The 22,095-nt window shown below is 42.7% G+C and overlaps 1 protein-coding gene across 1 annotated transcript in view; it reads right to left on the bottom strand.

The window, feature by feature from the left end:
* Positions 1–2,929: 2,929 nt before the first annotated feature.
* myrf (myelin regulatory factor) overlaps positions 2,930–22,095 on the bottom strand; it is a 44,430-nt gene continuing 25,264 nt past the window's right edge. Inside the window, exons 6-30 of the mRNA XM_055155938.1 lie at positions 21,186–21,247; positions 20,590–20,824; positions 18,362–18,462; positions 18,106–18,220; positions 13,252–13,447; positions 12,547–12,623; positions 12,151–12,261; positions 11,933–12,033; positions 11,746–11,750; positions 11,438–11,638; positions 10,568–10,676; positions 10,368–10,477; positions 10,111–10,271; positions 9,698–9,770; positions 9,531–9,613; positions 8,822–8,890; positions 8,655–8,738; positions 8,457–8,524; positions 8,287–8,349; positions 7,220–7,452; positions 7,074–7,153; positions 5,713–5,775; positions 5,458–5,545; positions 3,345–3,416; positions 2,930–3,007 (exon numbers count right to left, since the gene is read on the bottom strand). Coding sequence (XP_055011913.1) covers positions 2,930–3,007; positions 3,345–3,416; positions 5,458–5,545; positions 5,713–5,775; positions 7,074–7,153; positions 7,220–7,452; positions 8,287–8,349; positions 8,457–8,524; positions 8,655–8,738; positions 8,822–8,890; positions 9,531–9,613; positions 9,698–9,770; positions 10,111–10,271; positions 10,368–10,477; positions 10,568–10,676; positions 11,438–11,638; positions 11,746–11,750; positions 11,933–12,033; positions 12,151–12,261; positions 12,547–12,623; positions 13,252–13,447; positions 18,106–18,220; positions 18,362–18,462; positions 20,590–20,824; positions 21,186–21,247 — 2,638 coding nt within the window. The remainder of the gene's footprint in view (positions 3,008–3,344; positions 3,417–5,457; positions 5,546–5,712; positions 5,776–7,073; positions 7,154–7,219; positions 7,453–8,286; positions 8,350–8,456; positions 8,525–8,654; positions 8,739–8,821; positions 8,891–9,530; positions 9,614–9,697; positions 9,771–10,110; positions 10,272–10,367; positions 10,478–10,567; positions 10,677–11,437; positions 11,639–11,745; positions 11,751–11,932; positions 12,034–12,150; positions 12,262–12,546; positions 12,624–13,251; positions 13,448–18,105; positions 18,221–18,361; positions 18,463–20,589; positions 20,825–21,185; positions 21,248–22,095) is intronic.

The raw sequence follows: 22,095 nt of genomic DNA, 5'->3' as shown, positions 1-22,095 counted from the left end.
TATAACAATAAAAATATAAAAATATAAACATTATAGTAAATAAAATAAAATAAACACGTGTTGAGTGACGTCACGCTTTTGCTGCCGCTGACGTCGCGTCGATGAAACTTTTTTAACAGTTTTTACTTTTTTATTGGAGAAGTGCAGATGTTTATGGAACTACGGCAAGTCTAAATGAACAAAACACATGGACATAACCTGCCTCCAATAACCTGCGCTGTAGCGCCACCTCGTGACGTAACACATGTAAACAAAATGTACAACTGATGATCCACAGCTGAGGGCCTCATTAACATATTTGAACAAAATCTATTTAAAAATAAATAAATAAGAAATACACTCAGGTCACCCCGTCACACAGGTCACTCACTCAGGTCACTCAGGTCACTCCGTCCCCCAGGTCACTCAGGTCGCTCACTCAGGTCACTCAGTTTGGTCACTCAGGTCAGTCAGGTCACTTAGTCTGGTCACTCACTCAGGTCAGTCAAGTCACTCGGGTCGCTCAGGTCGCTCTGACTGCAGTGTTCAGCTCCACATGACTCTCATGAGTTTCATAGAAACAGGAATTTATTTACAGATAAAATGTTGAAGTAAAAACCTCAGACTCGTGTGGAGCGAGGAACAAAACTTTAGGGGTTAATGTGTCCGTTTATATAAAGAGTCTGGAGTTTAATGCAACACACAAAACCATCACATTTAAATAAGTGTATGAGTCCGACAGGTTCCACATTATAACTTTATTGATGCATTTGTGATATTAAAGCACAGGAATTAATGGTCAAAAAATTAAAATGACATAAAAACACTTAATGACGGAGGGTTCTTTTTACACGGGGGAAAGACGCCGACACTGAACACACAAACAAACACAACTACAACAACACAACAGGCTACACAACATTAGTGATTACATGAACCAGAGATGATACACAAAGTTTATACAGTGTAAGAAAGTGCTCCAGTCGTTTAATTAAAAGAGCTGGTGTCATAAATAAGGCATTGGTCTGTACGTACAATATTACAGAAGCATATGGCTGTTTCCCCGTGTGTTTGTTGATTTAAGACACAGTGTCGAAGTACAGAAGATAAAAGTACGATTAATTTACATGATCTGAGCCTTCGTCTCACAATAAAACTCCTATAAAACACAAAACAGACTCTTGTGAGCTTCAGGTCGTGTTCTAACGCTGTTACCTCCTCAAAAACAGACCTGGAGTCATGTTTGTTTGAGTGACTCTTTATTATGAGTCTGTTTACATCTCCAAAGCTCCAAACGCTCTGTTCCACCTTGTGATGTCATGAAGTGGTAGTTTTCAGGTTCACAGCTCCTTTTGCCTCCCAAAAATCCAGAAATCTAAGGCTGAAATGAAAATGTGACTTAAACGTGTGAATGAAACCAAAGCACAACTCCAGGTCTGTGTGACGAGGAAACGACACGAGAACAGATCAGAGGCACGTCCAGTTCGTTACAGTTTCAACTCCAGTGTGATTCTGTGTGCGCTTCCAGTCACGTCCAGAGTCCAGTGTGAAACGTTTCCAGTGTTAAACATTTCCAGTGTGAAACGTTTCCAGTGTTAAACGTTTCCAGTGTTAAACGTTTCCAGTGTGACAGACCCTGTGTGACAGAGCCAGTGTGACAGACCCAGTGTGACAGTCCCAGTGTGACAGTCCCAGTGTGACAGAGCCAGTGTCCTGTGCTCACATAAACATCTTTCCATGGTTGGAGTTTACAGAGCAGATCTTTGTGTTTTTCTGGGAGAACTTCAGTTTTGAGCAGTGACGAGGAGCTTCAGAAATACTGGTTTGATTAAGAAACACGTTTACTGTCAGTGATTATGTTAAAGATGTTGGGACATTATTACTTGGACATTTGTGTTCATGAGTTTTTAAACGTTTCAAATCTCGGCAGAAGACGAACACTTTAAAACAATCAGTCAATTATTGTTTATCTTCTTTTGGCAACTGGTCCTGGGTGAGCAGAGGAGACTGTAAGACACACACACACACACACACACACACAGACACACACTCTGACACACAGACACACACACAGACACACACACACACACTCTAACAGACACACACAGACACACACACAGACACACACAGACACACACACACACAGACACACACATACACACACAGACACACACACAGACACACACACAACACACACACACAGACACACACACACACACAGACACAACACACACACACACACACACACACACACACACACACACACACAGACAGACAGTGGTCAGTTTGTCCAGCACAAAGTTCCTCTATGAGTTTCTTTTACAGTGTTCATGACTGAGGTTTGCAGTGTCCAGTCTGACCGCCCCGTTTCAGCCTCTGCCTCTGTTTCAGCTTCAGTTTCAGCTTTTGTTTCAGCTTCAGTTTCAGCCTCTGATATCAAAAGTCTCGTCATATTTTCATGGATGTCGTACTACTACATGTCCCATGATCCTTTGCTCTGTTAAACTGCAGCCAACATGAAGATTGGATTATTGTTAATTTACACTTTTTAGTCTTAATTTTCTGAAATCATGATTGAAAAAGTTTTGTCTTGGCATTTTAACAGAAGAAAACGCATTTAAACAATAACGACGAGCCTCCAGTATTTCAAATAAATATCACACATGGGACTTATTCATGAGCTTCAGCGACTTGTTTATAGGCGCCATTTTGAGGACTTTTAACTGCTGTGGTAACAAATCTGAAGCCCATGGACCCGATGACGCCGCACAGTGAGATTTGTGACCCTACAGTGCTGAGAATACGCAAACTATAAAATAATAATAATGCTCTAATACAGATCCAGGGCCGCGGGCGTCAGATGTGATTAAATGTTCATGTACAGAGATAAAAACATGTGAGTGATTCCTGTTTGTAGACGAACGCCGTCGCCCCGGCAACAAACGAGTCGTCAGGCAGAGCTGCTCCGGAGGCGGAAGAAGAAATCTGTGGAGGCGGCGTCTCCATCAGAAGAACAGAGAACTTCACCCTGTCCCACAGAAGAGCAAACGTGAGGAGTCATGGTTAAAATCATCTTTTATCATAAAGAGTCGCCATGGAGATGTTACTGCTTTATCTGAAATGTTCCACATTCTATTTTTATTAACATGTTCCAGTTTGATAAAAACAGATTCTTCTCACAGACCTTAGCTTCCCTTTATTTTATTTTTGATTTATTTTGGTCTAACTCTGGGCACAGCTGGAAACCTCCCCTCAGAAAGAACGCATGAATGAAGACGGGTTTAATGCCACACTGTGGAACATATCTGCAGTAACATCTGAAGCAGGCACCGAACCCCACTGCAGAAAAGGATATTTCCACTCACAGTGGCAGAGGCTCGGAGGTGGAGGGTGGCACCTGAGTGTGTCAGGGGCACAGGCAGCAGGTGGACGTCGCTCTGACGAAAAACACAGAAGAAACAGATTTAATGTCAAACTTCTAAACTCCTGAACATCAGAGTTTGTAAAAACACACAAACTCCTCCCCCTTCTGCAAATGTGTAGATACACACAATATAACACACAACACACACAAATACACACACACACACAAATAACACACAACACACACAAATACACACACATAACACACAAATACACACAAATACACACACAAATAACACACCACAAAACACACAACACACAAATAACACACAACACACACAAATAACACACAACACACACAAATAACACACAACACACACAATAAACACACAACACACAACGAATAACACACAACACACACAAATAACACACAACACACACAAATAACACACAACACACACAACACACACAACGAATAACACACAACACACACACAACACACACAAATAACACACAACACACACACAAATAACACACAACACACACAACACACACAACAAATAACACACAACACAACACACACAACACACAAAATAACACACAACACACACAAATAACACACAACAAATAACACACAACACAAACACAAACAAACACACAACACACACAAATAACACACAACACACAACAAATAACACACAACACACACAAATAACACACAACAAATAACACACAACACACACAAATAACACACAACACACACACAAATAACACACAACACACAACGAATAACACACAACACACACAAATAACACACAACACACAACGAATAACACACAACACACACACAACACACACAAATGGCACGGTGGCTGAGTGGCTAGCACTCATGCCTCACAGCAAGAAGGTTCTGGGTTCGATCCCCGGGTCGCCCAGGCCTTTCTGTGTGGAGTTTGCATGTTTCTCCCCGTGTCTGGATGGGTTTCCTCCGGGTGCTCCGGTTTCCCCCATCAACCCAAAAAAAACATGCTACATAGGTCTCCATAAAACAGTTGATAGTCATGGTCAGTTAAAAAAAATACAATCAATTCAATCATTGTGTCCTTAGGCAAGACACTTCACCCACATTGCCTAGTATGAAAGTGGTGTGTGTGTGAGTGCTGGTGGTGGTCGGAGGGACCGATGGCGCCGAGTGGCATGGCAGCCGCGCCTCTGTCAGTGAGCCCCAGGGCAGCTGTGGCTACAATAGTAGCTTACCATCATCAGGGTTTAGAGTGAATGAATAATGCTGCATGAATGAATGCTGAATGAATAGTGCTGAATAAATCTTTGGGGACAGAAAATGTCTGTGAAAGCGCTATATAAATAAAGACTTACTTACTTACACACAACACACACAAATAACACACAACACACACAACACACACCGAATAACATACAACACACACAAATAACACACAACACACACAAATAACACACACACACAACAAATCACACACAACACACAAATAACACACAACGAATAACACACAACACACAACAAATAACACACAACGAATAACACAACACACACACAACACACACAAATAAACACACAACAAATACACACACAACACACACACAACAAATCAACACACACAAACACACACAAACACACACAAATAACACACACAAATAACAACACACAACAAATAACACACAACAAATAACACACAACACACAACGAATAACACACACACAACAAATAACACACAACACACACAAATAACACACAACACACACAATAACACACAACACACACAACAAATAACACACAACAAATAACACAACACACAACACAACACAACAACACACAAATAACACAACACACAACAAATAACACACAAACAACACAACACACACAAATACACACAAATAACACAATAACACACACAAATAACACAAACACACACAAATAACACAACACACAACACAACACACACACAAACAACACAACACACACATGACACACAACACATACAAATAACACAACACACACAAATAACACAACACACACAAAACAACACAACACACACAAATAACACACAACACACACAAATAACACAACACTTGTACCTTTGTCCTTGTGAGTTGAGCTCTGTCCTCAGACTCAGAACGTTCTGTGTCCTGTGCACACGGACGCAGCCACACACTGCTCACAAACCTGCAACACACACATGAACACATGAACACACACATGTGTGTATATCTGTAAACAGTATACATGTGTATATATATATGTATATACTGTAAATACTGTAAATACTGTAAATACTGTATATTTGTGTATATGTATATTTGTGACATAAATATTACAAAAGACAAACTCACCTCAGATTTAATGTGATTTTGGAAACGTGTGAGTTTCTGCTCTCGCTCAGTGACACTGTGAATCTGAAACACACAGTTGAATAAATAAATGATGGAACAAATCATCAGCTTCAGATAAAGACACTTAAAACACACTTAAAGAAGACTGTATATAAAAATAATGCATATATAATAATGTATATAATAATAATGCATATATATATATATATATATATATATATATATATATATATATATATGTGTGTGTGTGTGTGTGTGTGTGTGTGTGTGTGTGTGTGTGTGTGTGTGTGTGTGTGTGTGTGTGTGTGTGTGTGTGTATATATGTAGTTAATACGATTAACTGAGATTCAGGAGCAGGACCACGCCTCAGCCGCCCTCTCCTCTCACCGGCGAACCACAACTCACCTCGACCGCGCCTCTAATTTCCCAGAAGCCTGTATGTAGCAGCCTTTCCCATCATCCCAGTTTTGTCTCGGCGAACTCGACCCCACCCTCCCATCCCCTATTTTGTCTTTCAGTCATAAGACCCTACAAGGGGGTCCCGTTCCGGCTGGGCCAATTGTAGATTGAGACGGAGCCCCCACCCATAGTCTCAACCCAGCCATCTTTGCCTCACTTTGTACATTATCAATAAAACTACTTTGCACTATGTTGTCGTTGGCGTGGTCCTAGCTAGTGAAATATATATATATATATATATATATGTGATATATATATATATATATATATATATATGCTATAATATATATATATATATGTGTGTATATATATAATATAGTATATATATATATATATATATATATATATATTATATATATATATATATATATATATTATATATATATAGAGGCAGGACATGTGGTCAGTGACCAAATCTTTACCCACACCACTTCTGCGACTTACAATTAAAATTAATCAAATATTCTGTTGTTCTCTCTATTTAACCAGAACAAAAAAACATCTTTAGACTTCAAACTCACCTGCAGCTGTTCACGCTCACACACTCAGACTCACCTGCAGCTGTTCACGCTCACACACTCAGACTCACCTGCAGCTGTTCACGCTCACACACTCAGACTCACTGCAGCTGTTTCACGCTCACACACTCAGACTCACTGCAGCTGTTCACGCTCACACACTCAGACTCACCTGCAGCTGTTCACGCTCACACACTCAGACTCACCTGCAGCTGTTCACACTCACACACTCGTGCACTGGGACTCACCTGCAGCTGTTCACGCTCACACACTCAGACTCACCTGCAGCTGTTCACGCTCACACACTCAGACTCACCTGCAGCTGTTCACGCTCACACACTCAGACTCACCTGCAGCTGTTCACGCTCACACACTCAGACTCACCTGCAGCTGTTCACGCTCACACACTCGTGCACTGGGACGGTCTGGTTTGTCTCTGGGATGTGCACGGAGATCAGTGTGGGCTTTAATCCTGAAGAGCAGAGTAACAGATTCAGGTTACACTCTACAGTCTGGTCTGGGCGCAGTACAGCAGACTCACCAGCGGGGGGCACACTGCGCTGTCTCCTGCTGCTGCCCGGCTGCTGGCCCTGGGGCAGGTGGTTGGCTCCTGCCCCCTGCTGGTCGGGGCTCTTCTTGGACTTGGGGAAGTAAAATGGAGGCGAAGTGTGACTCAGGCGGTTTCTGTGTCCGTCTTTATCGATGGGTCTGGACTTTGCCTTTTTCATGATGGAGCTTTGAGTGGGCAGCAGGACGTCCACTTCTGTTCAAAAGGCAATAAAGTCATTCATTAACCATGACACAAAAGGAAAATACTACATCTTCTTTCTGAGTTAAATTTTGTCGAATAAATAAGATGAAAACGTACAAGCTACAAAATCCACTGTCCCCACAAAAAAGAATGTCATGGAGAATATTCTACAGCCTCATCTCTTTTTACAATTTTATGTTAGTTTTAGATTATTTCAGTTCAAGAATGTGCGTCTCTTCAGAAAGACACTGAAAATACACTGTTCTTTAACACCATAAATAAGTACACGAATAAAAATAACAATTCTACAAGTTACAGTAACTGCTAAATTGATTTCTTCTTTGATTTCTCAGGCCTGTTGTGAGTTGTGTTAGTGTTAGTTGTGTTAGTTGGGTTAGTTGTGTTAGTTGTGTTAGTTGTTAGTTGTGTTAGTTGTGTTAGTTGTGTTAGTTGTGTTAGTTGTGAGTGTTAGTTGTTAGTTGTGTTAGTTGGGTTAGTTGGGTTAGTTGGGTTAGTTGTGATAGTGGTGAAAGTGGTGAAAGTGGCCAGAGCAAAAGGAGAGATTCAATTTGCTCCTCCAAACTCGTCCAAGCTGCGAAATGTATTCGACCAAATAAACTTTTGTCCAGTTGACAAATTGAATTTCTCCTTTTGCCATCGATTCTACCTGAACCTGAACCTGAACCTGAACGACTGAGGGATTTTACGCTCTGAAGAGGAAGTGAAAAAAAAAATAGTGGCAATAATGGTGATGATGGTGATGGTGGTGATGATGGTGATGATGGATGATGGTGATGGTGGATGATGGTGATGATGGTGATGATGGTGATAGCAGTGGTAGTTTACCTGTGGTAGATTGGTTGGTGCTCGGTATTATGACTGTTGTGGTTTGATTTGTCACAGATGAAGCTGAAAAGGAAGGAGCAGAAACACAATATTCGCTTTAGTAAGATTAATATGCAAATGATTTGATTTGAAGTGAGAATAATTCCTTTTGTTTTCAGATTGTGACGGACCTGGAGCTGGGGAGGTGGACAGAGGAGCAAAGGTGCTTTTACGGAAGATCCCCAGGGCACTTTTGGTCCTGAGCAGAGACAAACGTTTGGTTAGGTCTGGCAACGCTCATGTTCTCACAATGTAACAAACAAAACAGCACCGTTAAAAGGAGGTTTGTGAAAATGAAAGGATGATGCTGAGAGAAGTGTATTGCCTACCAAGGACAGACAGATGGACAGAGATGCAGAGAGGCCGTGAAGAGCGGAGTCCGGGAAATGAAAACTACACAAGGAGGAACCAGGCTGAAGAAGCAGAAGTTTTTGATCAGAAGAAGAAGAAGAAGAAGAAGAAGAAGACACCTTGGATCATTACGTTAGAAACATACCCGTCTCTCTCTGTGACCTCTCCTTTGTGGTGAAGGGTCAGCACGTACAGCACAGACATGGAGATGACGCTGAGGAAAAAAGAAAAGACTCATCATCAGGAGAGAAGCTCTGGGTTATATTCTCAGGTTAAAGTTACACTTTTATTGTCCTCATAGGAACATTTGTCCTCTACATTTGATCCATAGTTCAAAGCCAATCATGATCTCCACAGCTTTACCGATCTCTCAGACACAGGAAGAACATGCAAACTCTATACAGAAAGTCCAACTGGAACTGAGGGTTCCTTCTATCAGAGCATTTTACCATTGTGTTCTCAGGCAAGACACTTCCTTCATCTGCTTGTGTGTTCTCTGAGTGAAGGTGAGTGATGAGTAAATGCTTGATTAAGTTTGACATCGTCTGTGCGTGTCACCTGTGGATTAGCTGTGTGAAAGACTAGACTGTAAGACTGTGTGTCACCTGTGGATGGGCCGATCATCTGTACTAAACCACACCTCACCTGGTTCACATGCTCTCGTATGAGGTCTCTGGTTTGCTCTGGTATCAGCACAGGGATGAGCTTTCTGACTTCATGACAGTTCGTTTATTTCACTTTATTTAGTCTTTGAAAAAAGCCACACTCCTCAAAGTTCATGAGTAGATTATTTTGTCCATTATTCACCGATTACATCATGTGATTAACCGAGTCTGGACTTAACCTGGACTCACCTGAAGGCCATCACCACCACCAGGGCCAGGATGGTCCCCTGCATGAACCTTTGGCTGAAGCAGCCCTGGTCTGCAGCTGGGCTCTGTGAGGGAGAGAAACATCTCATATTTAGTTTTCATGTCACAGTCGCAGTGAGTGTTGAGTGTTGTGCAGAACAGAACAGAACCTTGGTGCCGGGTTTGGTGCTTTTCTTCCTCAGGGGGCCGCTCCCCGTCCGGCTGAAGTAACTCCCCGCTTGGCTGTGCACAAAACACAAAATCATCATTTCATTTATTCATTTATTTTGATATGAGACACTGCACATTAAAGGAGCACTGTGGAATTTTTCTGATGGAGTGTAGATGGTATGATTCTGTCTGTAATGTTCCACAGTATGGCATTATAAACATCAGATAAAAGTAAAGTTCTGTAAAGAGGAAACTCGCTCACAGAAAGAATCAAGGTTTTTCATGATATTGCAACATAGAAAAAAGTGAAAGTTAAATGCCGTACTGTGGAACATTCAAGACAGAACAGTAATATCGTCATGGAGAACAGTAATCTGATTTGAGTCCCGTGTGCGTTCAGTCTTCTCCTAACCTGGTGGTTCCTCCGCTCACGGTGCTCTTCATGCTGTCCAGGCGTCGGAGTTTGGCCAGTTTCCGGCTCCATCGCTCCAGCTCGTCGATGCGCGTCTCCAGGTTATCTGTGAGTTTACACAGCTCCTTCACGGCGCCCACGTTCTCCATGAAGATACGCTCCTGCGCCACCACACACACACCACGGAAATAAAAAACATAAGTATTTGTACTTCAGAAAACTGCTTTTCTTAAACACACATCAGTCTGAGGTTTTACCTTGTTGACGACCAGCAGATTTGGGATGGTCTCCCCATTGGCACAGACCACGTCCCCTCCCTCCTTCACTGCTTCAGGGAGGATCTTCTGGACCTCTTGAGCTATGACTCCTTCAGTGAACACAGGAGAAGATCTGGTAAGTCTCTAGAGATGAGCCGAAGAGGAGAACTGAACAGTCAGAATAAAGCTCGCAGTTTTACCCGTCTCTGCAGTGTTCTCGATCCCCACAGTCGCAGCAAACTCAGGTTTGTACTGATAATGGACCAGCCTCATCTGAGAGATCCGCTTTAAGTTATCTGTGGTGTCCACCTGCAGGGACACACACACTGACACTGAATATTTGATCTGAATATTTAAGAGGAAATGATAAAAATACTGCTGTTATGTAATATAATAATAAAGGACAATTGGATTTGAAAATAACTAGTCTGACCCAGAGATCCAGAGGCGTGTGGTACTGGTGATGTTTAAATATTTTCCACCTTATATTTCTCAGATGTTTGTGGTTTACAGTTTAAATACCTGAATTTGTGCAATATAAAAGGGCCTGCATTGTCTTATTTCTGTTCTTTGTACTAATGTTGTTTCCTCGTCACACACAGACCCTAAAGGGAAAAGGAGCTGTTCACTTGGAAACGACCACTTCATGACATCACAAGGTGGAACAGAGTGGAGCTTTGGAGATGTGGACAGACTAATAATAAAGAGTTACTCAAACATGTGTGAATGAAACAAAACACAACTCCAGCTCAGTGTGATGAGGGACATTAGAACATGAGTTCATGATGTGTGATATTGGACCTTCAAAGTACAAATTATTTGTTCCTTCTCTTTGTTCCTGCTCAGTTAGTTTATTTTTTGGAACACTACTTTGTTTTTCTACTTGAGTAATATTATTTTAAAGTATCAGTACTTTCACTTGAGTACAACCTCTGCCCACTTGACATGGCCCTGGACCATAGACCGTGTAACTGGAGCCAGAGTCGGTGGAGCTGAAGTGTGCACATGCTCACTTCCTGTTTGGCGTACAGATCCATTTATATAAAGTCTGTGCCCCGGGCGCTGCCTACCTCCTGGACGTTCTCCTTGGCGCGCAGGTCAGACGGGTGCACCAGTGACCCCATGACCTTCATGTTTCCGTGGATGACCAGCGCCTCGTCGGGCCGGTCGGTGTTGATGCCCACGCGGCCGTGATGGTACACGGAGTCTGGCACCTGCCCCCTCTGCCACAGCACCTCCGAGTCGCTCTCAAACTGACCCGGGTTTGAAGCCTACAGACCAAACACTGGGTTAAAGAGTCACTAAACACGAGTGTCACTCATCTGATGCAGAAATATGTGAATACAAATCTATTATTCTTATTTTTATAACTGTACACATGCACTGGAAATGGCCCTTTGTCGCCATGACAATTCGTAATATTAAAACAAAATGTTATATATATTTTAAATACACAAAATACAAGTGTAAAGGGATATAGAAGTACAGAACTACTACAACATGAGTTAAAACATAAACTCAGAGTGTGATTGTGCAGTAAAGTTCCTTCATATTTACACAGAAACAGGATGTTACCCTGACGATGATCCTCTCGGACACGTGAGCCGCCACCGTGAAACTCTGAGAAAGAGACTGAGCCTGCAGCGCCACCACCAGCATGAAGTACCTGCAGTACACAAGAAGTACACAGTGTAAGTACCTGCAGTACACAAGGATACAAGAAGTACACGACATGAGTACAACTCAAGCAGTAGTATTAGTAGTACTAGTAGTACTGCAGTACCTCTGGTCGGGGTTGGGTTTGCCTTTCTTCCTCATGTTGTTGGCCGTGGTCTCACTGAAGTGCAGTCGTCCCACTGTGACCTTGGTGACCTGCTCCGGGGGCAGAGTGACCCTGAGGAGAGACACAGCTCTGTTCAATAATGACCAGCATTTTAACAATAATTATATCATATCATATAAAAGGCATTAATATAATAATAACACCTCCATGTGAGACTGGTTCAGTTTTAAACTGAGGCTGCATTCACACTTAGACCACATCAAAACTTGGAATAAAAGTGGAACTAAACCTGGACTCCACCAGGCATAAATCAGGATCTTCATTGTTTTAATTAGAACCATGATAAAGTAAAAGTGAAGTACTCACTTCTACGTCTGTAACACAAACACAACTCACAGTACAGGTTTGAAGGGCCTTTTACTGCGGTCAGACTGAGACTGTTCCACACTGATGGACTGGTTCATGGCCTCCACCTGAACACCAGAAAAAAATAAAAAAAACACAAATTACATATAAATCACATTTAAATCACATGCAATACATGTAGTACCAGATAAATCCCATTTAAATCCCATATAAATCACATGTAATCCCAGATAAATCACATGTAATCCCAGATAAATCACATGTAATTCCAGATAAATCACATGTAATCACAGATAAATCACATGTAATTCCAGATAAATCACATGTAATCACAGATAAATCACATGTAATTCCAGATAAATCACATGTAATCACAGATAAATCACATGTAATCCCAGATAAATCACATTTAAATCCCATATAAATCACATGTAATCACAGATAAATCACATTTAAATCCCATATAAATCACATGTAATCCCAGATAAATCACATGTAATCCTAGATAAATCACATGTAATCACAGATAAATCACATGTAATCACAGATAAATCACATGTAATCCCAGATAATCCCAGACATGTAATACACATCGTTTCATTCACACATGTGGGGTTTGCTTCATTACACAGATGTACACTTCTTTCCTGGAGACCAGACCCCATCTTACCTGTGGCCACTGTTTGTCGAACCTACACCTATTTTAATCCAAACCCTCCCTGACCCCGGCCTCACCTTGACCCCGTTGAGTTTGAGGTAGAAGCACTCGATCGGCTGCAGCCCGTCGTGTGTCTTGATGTACTTGGCGTCTCCCAGCATGCCGACGTACACCGTCACCTGGAAGTGGTTCTTCTTCTGACAGACGAAGGCGTCGTCGGCGAGAGAGAAGTTAAAGCCTTTGTCTGCGTCCACGCGGTACGTGGGCATCGGCCTGGAGCACACGACCCGGGTTAGAACTGAACTTAAAACACACATCACACAAACACACTCCTGTCCCTCGTCACACATCACACAAACACACTCCTGCCCCTCGTCACACATCACACAAACACACTCCTGCCCCTCGTCACACATCACACAAACACACTCCTGCCCCTCGTCACACATCACACAAACACACTCCTGCCCCTCGTCACACATCACACAAACACACTCCTGTCCCTCGTCACAACATCACAACACAACACACTCCTCGTCACACATCACACACTCCTGTCCCTCGTCACACATCACACAAACACACTCCTGCCCCTCGTCACACATCACACAAACACACTCCTGCCCCTCGTCACACATCACACAAACACACTCCTGTCCCTCGTCACACATCACACAAACACACTCCTGTCCCTCGTCACACATCACACAAACACACTCACACAACACACACTCCTGTCCCTCGTCACACATCACACACAAACACACTCCTGCCCCTCGTCACACATCACACAAACACACTCCTGCCCCTCGTCACACATCACACAAACACACTCCTGCCCCTCGTCACACATCACACAAACACACTCCTGCCCCTCGTCACACATCACACAAACACACTCCTGCCCTCGTCACATCACAAACACACTCCTCGTCACATCACACAAACACACTCCTGTCCCTCGTCACACATCACACAAACACACTCCTGTCCCTCGTCACACATCACACAAACACACTCCTGCCCCTCGTCACACATCACACAAACACACTCCTGCCCTCGTCACACATCACACAAACACACACACAAACACACTCCTGCCCCTCGTCACACATCACACAAACACACTCCTGCCCCTCGTCACACATCACACAAACACACTCCTGCCCCTCGTCACACATCACACAAACACACTCCTGTCCCTCGTCACACATCACACAAACACACTCCTGTCCCTCGTCACACATCACACAAACACACTCCTGTCCCTCGTCACACATCACACAAACACACTCCTGCCCCTCGTCACACATCACACAAACACACTCCTGCCCCTCGTCACACATCACACAAACACACTCCTGCCCCTCGTCACACATCACACAAACACACTCCTGCCCCTCGTCACACATCACACAAACACACTCCTGCCCCTCGTCACACATCACACAAACACACTCCTGCCCCTCGTCACACATCACACAAACACACTCCTGTCCCTCGTCACACATCACAGCTGGAGTTGTGTTTGTTTCATTCACATGTTTGAGTAACTCTGAGTCTGTCTACAGGGGGTGTGTGGTGTTATGGTGTTGTGTGTTGTTGTGTGTGGTTGTGTGTTGTTGTGTGTTGTGTGTGTGTGTGTTGTGTGTGTTGTGTGTGTGTGTGTGTGTGTGTGTGTGTGTGTGTTGTGTGTGTGTGTGTGTGTGTTGTTGTGTGTTGTTGTGTGTTGTGTGTGTGTGTTGTTGTGTGTTGTTGTGTGTGTTGTTGTGTGTTGTTGTGTGTTGTTGTGTGTTGTTGTGTGTTGTTGTGTGTTGTTGTGTGTTGTTGTGTGTTGTTGTGTGTTGTTTGTTGTTGTTGTTGTGTGTTGTGTGTGTTGTGTGGTTGTGTGTAGTTGTGTGTTGTTGTGTTGTGTGTGTGTGTGTGTGTGTGTTGTTGTGTGTGTGTTGTGTGTTGTGTGTGTGTTGTTGTGTGTTGTGTGTTGTTGTGTGTTGTTGTGTGTTGTTGTGTGTTGTGTGTGTGTTGTGTTGTTGTGTGTTGTGTGTTGTGTGTGTTGTTGTGTGGTTGTGTGTGTTGTGTTGTTGTTGTGTGGTGTTGTGTGTCGTTGTGTGGTTGTGTGGTACAGTTGTGTGTGTTGTGTGGTTGTGCGGTGTTGTGTGTTGTTGTGTGGTACAGTTGTGTGGTACAGTTGTGTGTTGTTGTTGTGTGTTGTTGTGTGGTACAGTTGTGTGGTGTTGTGTGTTGTGTGTTGTTGTGTGGTACAGTTGTGTGGTTGTGTGTTGTTGTGTGGTGTTGTGTGTGTGTGTGTGTTGTTGTGTGGTTGTGTGGTACAGTTGTGTGTTGTTGTGTGGTACAGTTGTGTGTGTGTTGTGTGTGTTGTGTGTGTGTTGTGTGTTGTTGTGTGGTACAGTTGTGTGGTTGTGTGGTGTTGTGTGTGTGTGTGTGTTGTTGTGTGGTACAGTTGTGTGGTTGTGTGGTGTTGTGTGTTGTTGTGTGTTGTTGTGTGGTACATGTGTGTGTGTGTGTGTGTGTGGTGTTGTGTGGTGTTGTGTGTTGTTGTGTGTGTTGTGTGGTTGTGTGGTGTTGTGTGTTGTTGTGTGGTGTTGTGTGGTTGTGTGTTGTTGTGTGGTGTTGTGTGGTGTTGTGTGTTGTTGTGTGGTTGTGTGGTACAGTTGTGTGTTGTGTGTTGTTGTGTGGTACAGTTGTGTGGTTGTGTGTTGTTGTGTGGTACAGTTGTGTGGTTGTGTGTTGTTGTGTGGTACAGTTGTGTGGTTGTGTGGTGTTGTGTGTTGTGTTGTGTGGTACAGTTGTGTGGTGAGGGCAGGGCAGTGTGAGAGCTGAGTACATTCCACAGGGGTGAGCTGTGCGTGGGAGTGCGGGGCTAAAAGTGAGAGCGCACCTTGTGTTCTTCAGACGCCAAAGTCCAAAAGAACTGAACTCACACAACTGTAATCTAAACCAGGTCTAAACCAGGTCTAAACCAGGACTAAACCAGGACTAAACCAGGTCTAAACCAGGACTAAACCAGGTCTAAACCAGGACTAAACCAGGTCTAAACCAGGTCTAAACCAGGACTAAACCAGGTCTAAACCAGGTCTAAACCAGGTCTAAAACCAGGACTAAACCAGGTCTAAACCAGGTCTAAACCAGGTCTAAACCAGGTCTAAACCAGGACTAAACCAGGTCTAAACCAGGTCTAAACCAGGACTAAACCAGGTCTAAACCAGGTCTAAACCAGGACTAAACCAGGTCTAAAACCAGGTCTAAACCAGGACTAAACCAGGTCTAAACCAGGTCTAAACCAGGTCTAAACCAGGACTAAACCAGGACTAAACCAGGTCTAAACCAGGACTAAACCAGGTCTAAACCAGGACTAAACCAGGTCTAAACCAGGTCTAAACCAGGTCTAAACCAGGTCTAAACCAGGACTAAACCAGGACTAAACCAGGTCTAAACCAGGTCTAAACCAGGTCTAAACCAGGACTAAACCAGGACTAAACCAAGACTAAACCAGGACTAAACCAGGACTAAACCAGGACTAAACCTCATGTTCTGTGTTTAACTTCATTTTAAATCCTTTTTATATTTATAATTTGTGTCGCTCTGGTTCCACCGGATCTAAAGTCGGTTTGTAACAGAACCGTTCCAGGTTTAAACTGGTTAGTGGTTCTAATGTTCTAATATTCTAATGTTCTGCTGTTCTAATGTTCTAATGTTCTAATGTTCTAATGTTCTAATGTTCTAATGTTCTAATGTTCTAATGTTCTAATGTTCTGATGTTCTAATGTTCTAATGTTCTGCTGTTCTGATGTGGTTTCCTGGAGTTATGTTTAATTCATGTTTAACACTCTGTTCCACCTTGTGATGTCATCATGTGGTGATACAGAAGTGCTCCACTGTGTTTTTAAACTCCACACTTCACCTTCACTAGAATCACCTGGAACATTTCAGTCCTGGAGTTTTGATCTCGACTCAACTAAACAGAAAAGGAGCTGAGAACTTGATGACATCACAAGGTGGAGCAGAGTGTTTGGAGCTTTGGAGATGTAACAGACTCAGAGTCAGAGGTGGGACCAAGTCGTTCTTTTACGAGTCTCAAGTCTTTGACCTCAAGTCCAAGTCAAGTCCAAGTCATCTGCTTTGAGCCTCAAGTCATTTCAGGGTTAGATTAAATTACACTTTTGTAATTTATATGAATTTTAAACTAAATTGTTCTTAAAAAGTCAGGGGTTATTTATATAAGAGTTGAAGAAATGTTATTTTTCATTTGTAAACGTCTTGACAAAATCTTATTACAAATCATTACGATCAAAACAGAAAGAAAGAATTTAGATTTAAAAGTGAAATCACAGATATTTTCTCATGAAGTTTGCACTGAAATGGAACGATCATGTTCAGTGTAGCTCCTTCTGTTTTATTGTATATTTCTGTATTTTACTGTGTATTACTGTATATTACTGTAGTACTTTTGAGTATCTCAGTACTTCAGTTCCATCCAAAGTACAAACAGAAGTGGCAGCGACATGTTCCAGTTTGTTTCTGTAAAATTCAGCTTCGCATTTATCAAATGTAAAGAGAAAAGTATTTTATAAAAACATATTTTTTTTTAGCAGAGGCATCAGGTCTTCTCAAGTTGAGTCAAGTCCCAAGTCACTAACCTTCAAGTCCAAGTTGAGTCCCAAGTCCAAGTCCATTTAATCGAGTCAAGTCTCAAGTCCTAAAAATAATGCCTCAAGTCTGACTCAAGTCCAAGTCACGACTCACGAGTCCCACCTCTGCTAAGAAGAAAGAAACATGAATGAAACAAACACGACTCCAGCTCTGAGTGTGACCAGGGAACAACAGGAGAACAGGAGAACACTGGAACAGGAGAACATGACTTGAAGTTCCTGGAGTCAGTTTAGTTTCTGGTCATAGTGAAAAATACCCACAGTTCTTTGCAGTCGGCGTCGTACAGCGGGCTCCACTTGTTCTGCTGGTGCGGCTGCCACTTGATGCACTGGTAGTTCGGGTCGAGGTACGCGCTGTCCGAGTCCTGCATCAGGCCTGGAGACACACACACACACACACACGTCACCGTCACACACCACGGGCCGGACCGGGGCCCACAGACCGTGCGGGGTGAGGCCTGGCGCCGGGCACGGGGCGCGGTGCCAGGCCGGCGGGCGCAGAGAGGACAGGGCCTACCTGGTTCCTGTTTGATGATACCTGTGAGCAGATTGGAATTGAGGGTGCTGTTGGGAGAGTCCGAGTGCTTCCTCTTCTTGGCCTGATGAGATGGAATTCCACTGAGGAGAGAAACATGTTTTTATTTCAGGATTTCCTGGGACTGACGTTGGACCCGACATTGACATTTAAAAAACACATGAAGCGCCAAACAAAAACTGTTAATTTTAACTTAGTGAATTTTAGACAAGTAAGACCTTTTATGACTTTATATGCGGCATGAATGTTTTTACACTCCATGATTCTGTCTCATATCGACGACTGCAGAACCAGACGGTCACTCGCTGCTGGAACAACACTCAAACACATCGAATCACTTTTTTAAAAAGCCATAAAAATATTGGACAAGAAACCATTCTCATTTCACCACTGCACTATTTTAGACAAGTATAATTTGCTTAATTTTAATAATTTTATTGGTTTTAAATATGGATGTTTTGTCTATAAAGTTTTGCATGGACTTGCCCCTCCTCCATTACAGGATTTTATTAAAGTAAAGACTGTGAGTGGAACTAGGGCCACAGCTCAGGGGAACTGTGACGTCCACACAGACGCTCCACACTCAGACAAACTGTGTCTCAGTCAGAGGAACAACATTTTGGAACAATCTGCCACTGTCAGTAAGAGAAACTTAAACTCTTGCCACCTTCAAGTCCTACTTAAAAGAGCGGCTAAAGAAAAAACAGACTTGTGGGCACTTTTAGTTTAGATTTGTTCCTTGTTTTTGCTTTGTTTAAATTTGTGGTGTTTCCTGCCGAGGGACGACAGACGGAAATGAGCAGTTTTGCTATAATCTGGCATATTTACACTGCAGTGTTGTAGATGTTCATTAATATGCACTGTCCCTATTCAATAAATAAATAAAAATGATTTCACAGCGTTTTACAGCCCTGGATTTGTGACGCTTCAGGTCACATTGGAGGTTTTTACTGTAACGAGCAGGTGCTTCTGAAAACTCTTAAACAACACTGAGAATTTCTCTGATCTGGTCAAGGTTTTCAAACTTCTATCAGGTTCTTCATTTTGTTTTCACATTTATGATCTACATACTCGTTCTGAGACGCTTCATTCTCGTCTAGAGGTCGTTTATTTGAAGAAAACTTGTCCAGTGAAATGATCTTGCTGCATGGACACATCATTTCACTGTTTTTCAGTCATTTTTATATCTCACATTTTGGCCAAACATTTTGCAGTGAACAAAAGATAAATCTGTCATTGGTGAATTGTGTCTTTTTTCTGGTAGAGGGTCTGTGAAACGCTTTTCTCCGAGGAGATGTTGCTGCTTTGTCTGGAATGTTCCACAGTAAGGCATTAAACCTTCCTATCTCCATGGAGACCAAATCAGACCAAGTTCCAGGTCAGATCTGTGGAGAGGCGACTGTACTCACAGTCACAATGTCTGTTTGTTTGGGGGTTTTTTTTAAGCGATAAAACCTCCTGTGATTGAATAAATGTAAAGTCGAGCTGTTTAAAGTCACACTGTGGAACATTCCAGGCAGAACAGTGACGTCTCCATAGAAACAAGCAGGTGATGGAGCCTCAACCAAAAAGTTACACAGTGAACCAGTTTAGTGAGAATATTAAACAGAAATACTTTTTTACTTTTTCAGTCATAATCGTGTGATGAAAAATCAGAAAACTCTGCTCATGTTCTGTGACTCTGTCAGACACAAACCAAACAAATAAAACTCTGTTTTCATTTTTACACGAGCAGGTTTGGACTCAAAGTCTCAATGTTTTGTTTTTTTTTCTTCATGTTTTCTCCTTTCTACATTTTCTATTCAAACAGACGACATCACACAGATGAAGTACGATCTGTGGGATTGTGGGATTTTAAGAAAATAAATGTGTCGTTGTGGACGTGACACAAGCAGAAGAACCACACAGACGTGATGATCACAGAAAAAACATCGAGTCTAGAACAGCTCGTCTGCTGCTGTTGGTCTGAGGAAGTTATTGATACTTGTGCATCACGCTGGGGGGGTTCTGCATGTGTGTCTATGGCAGAACCAGATCAGAACCAGCAGTTACCACGTTTCTAGATGGTGTGAAAACAGAACATAATAATTCTGCCTCAGTTCTTTAGTTGTTTCTGGTCAGATTGTGTGAAGCTCAGGTCAGAGTCTGACTTGAGTGACAGAGCTGCAGACAGAGCAGTGCCTCCTGTTAGCGTGTGGACTCAGACTCACTCGGGCCCCTGCGGGTGGTGCATGATGTGGTGCAGCATGTGGCCCATGTCCCCGGAGCTGGTGGTGGGGCCCAGGGGGAACTGTGAGATCAGGGGCTCGGGCTTCAGGAACAGGTCCCGCTGCAGGTCCCGCTGCAGGTCCCGCTGCATGCTGGGAAAGTGCCCAGGGGGGAGGGGCGGGGGCGGGGACAGGTGGCACATGTTCTCCGGGGTCATGGTCCGGATCAGGTGAGGATCTGAAAGAAGAACAGAATGCTGGAGAATGTTCCACAGTGTGGCTTTAACTAACTCTGTCTCCATGGAGTCATTACAGAGTGTTGATGAGGAGACCAAAAGTATTCATCTGATTTAGACCTAGAATAGTCCAGATTTAGACATGGTTTAGTCCTGGTTTAGTCCTGGTTTAGACCTGGTTTAGACCTGGTTCAGTCCTGGTTTAGACCTGGTTCAGTCCTGGTTTAGACCTGGTTTAGTGAGAGAGTGACGACACAGAGTGATGTCACAGAGTGATGTCACAGAGTGATGTCACAGAGTGATGTCACAGAGTGATGTCACAGAGTGATGTCACAGAGTGATGTCACAGAGTGCAGGACTCACCGTTCACCTGTTGAGGAGAATACGGCTCTGAGCTGGAGTCTGGAGGCGACTCTGGGAGTGTCCTACAAACACCAAATACACACGTGAGTATAAAAGTACTACGACTGAGTACTACAACAGTACAGTACTGTATCAGTACTAGAAGTACTCTCACAGTACTGTACTGTATGAGTACTAGAGTACTGTATGAATACTAGAGTACTGTATAAGTACTAGAGTACTGTAAGAGTACTAGAGTACTGTATGAGTACTAGAGTACTGTAAGAGTACTAGAGTACTATAAGAGTACTGTATGAGTACTTGAGTCCTGTAAGAGTACTCGAGTACTGTAAGAGTACTGTATGAGTACTTGAGTACTGTAAGAGTACTAGAGTACTGTAAGAGTACTAGAGTACTATAAGAGTACTGTATGAGTACTTGAGTACTGTAAGAGTACTAGAGTACTGTATGAGTACTTGAGTACTGTAAGAGTAGTAGAGTACTGTAAGAGCACTGTATGAGTACTTGAGTACTGTAAGAGTACTAGAGTACTGTAAGAGTACTAGAGTACTATAAGAGTACTGTATGAGTACTTGAGTACTGTAAGAGTACTAGAGTACTGTATGAGTACTTGAGTACTGTAAGAGTACTAAAGTACTGTAAGAGCACTGTATGAGTACTTGAGTACTGTAAGAGTATTAGAGTACTGTAAGAGTACTAGAGTACTATAAGAGTACTGTAAGAGTACTAGAGTACTGTAAGAGTACTAGAGTACTGTAAGAGCACTGTATGAGTACTTGAGTACTGTAAGAGTACTAGAGTACTGTAAGAGTACTAGAGTACTATAAGAGTACTGTAAGAGTACTAGAGTACTATAAGAGTACTGTAAGAGTACTAGAGTACTGTAAGAGTACTAGAGTACTATAAGAGT

Source organism: Boleophthalmus pectinirostris, unplaced genomic scaffold (genome assembly GCF_026225935.1).
Source record: "Boleophthalmus pectinirostris isolate CB_2022bp ecotype Guang Dong unplaced genomic scaffold, ASM2622593v1 HiC_scaffold_2, whole genome shotgun sequence".
NCBI classification, from domain to species: Eukaryota; Metazoa; Chordata; class Actinopteri; order Gobiiformes; family Gobiidae; genus Boleophthalmus; species Boleophthalmus pectinirostris.
Note: the sequence above shows the minus strand (reverse complement) of the source record. Positions and strands in the feature narration are given on the sequence as shown.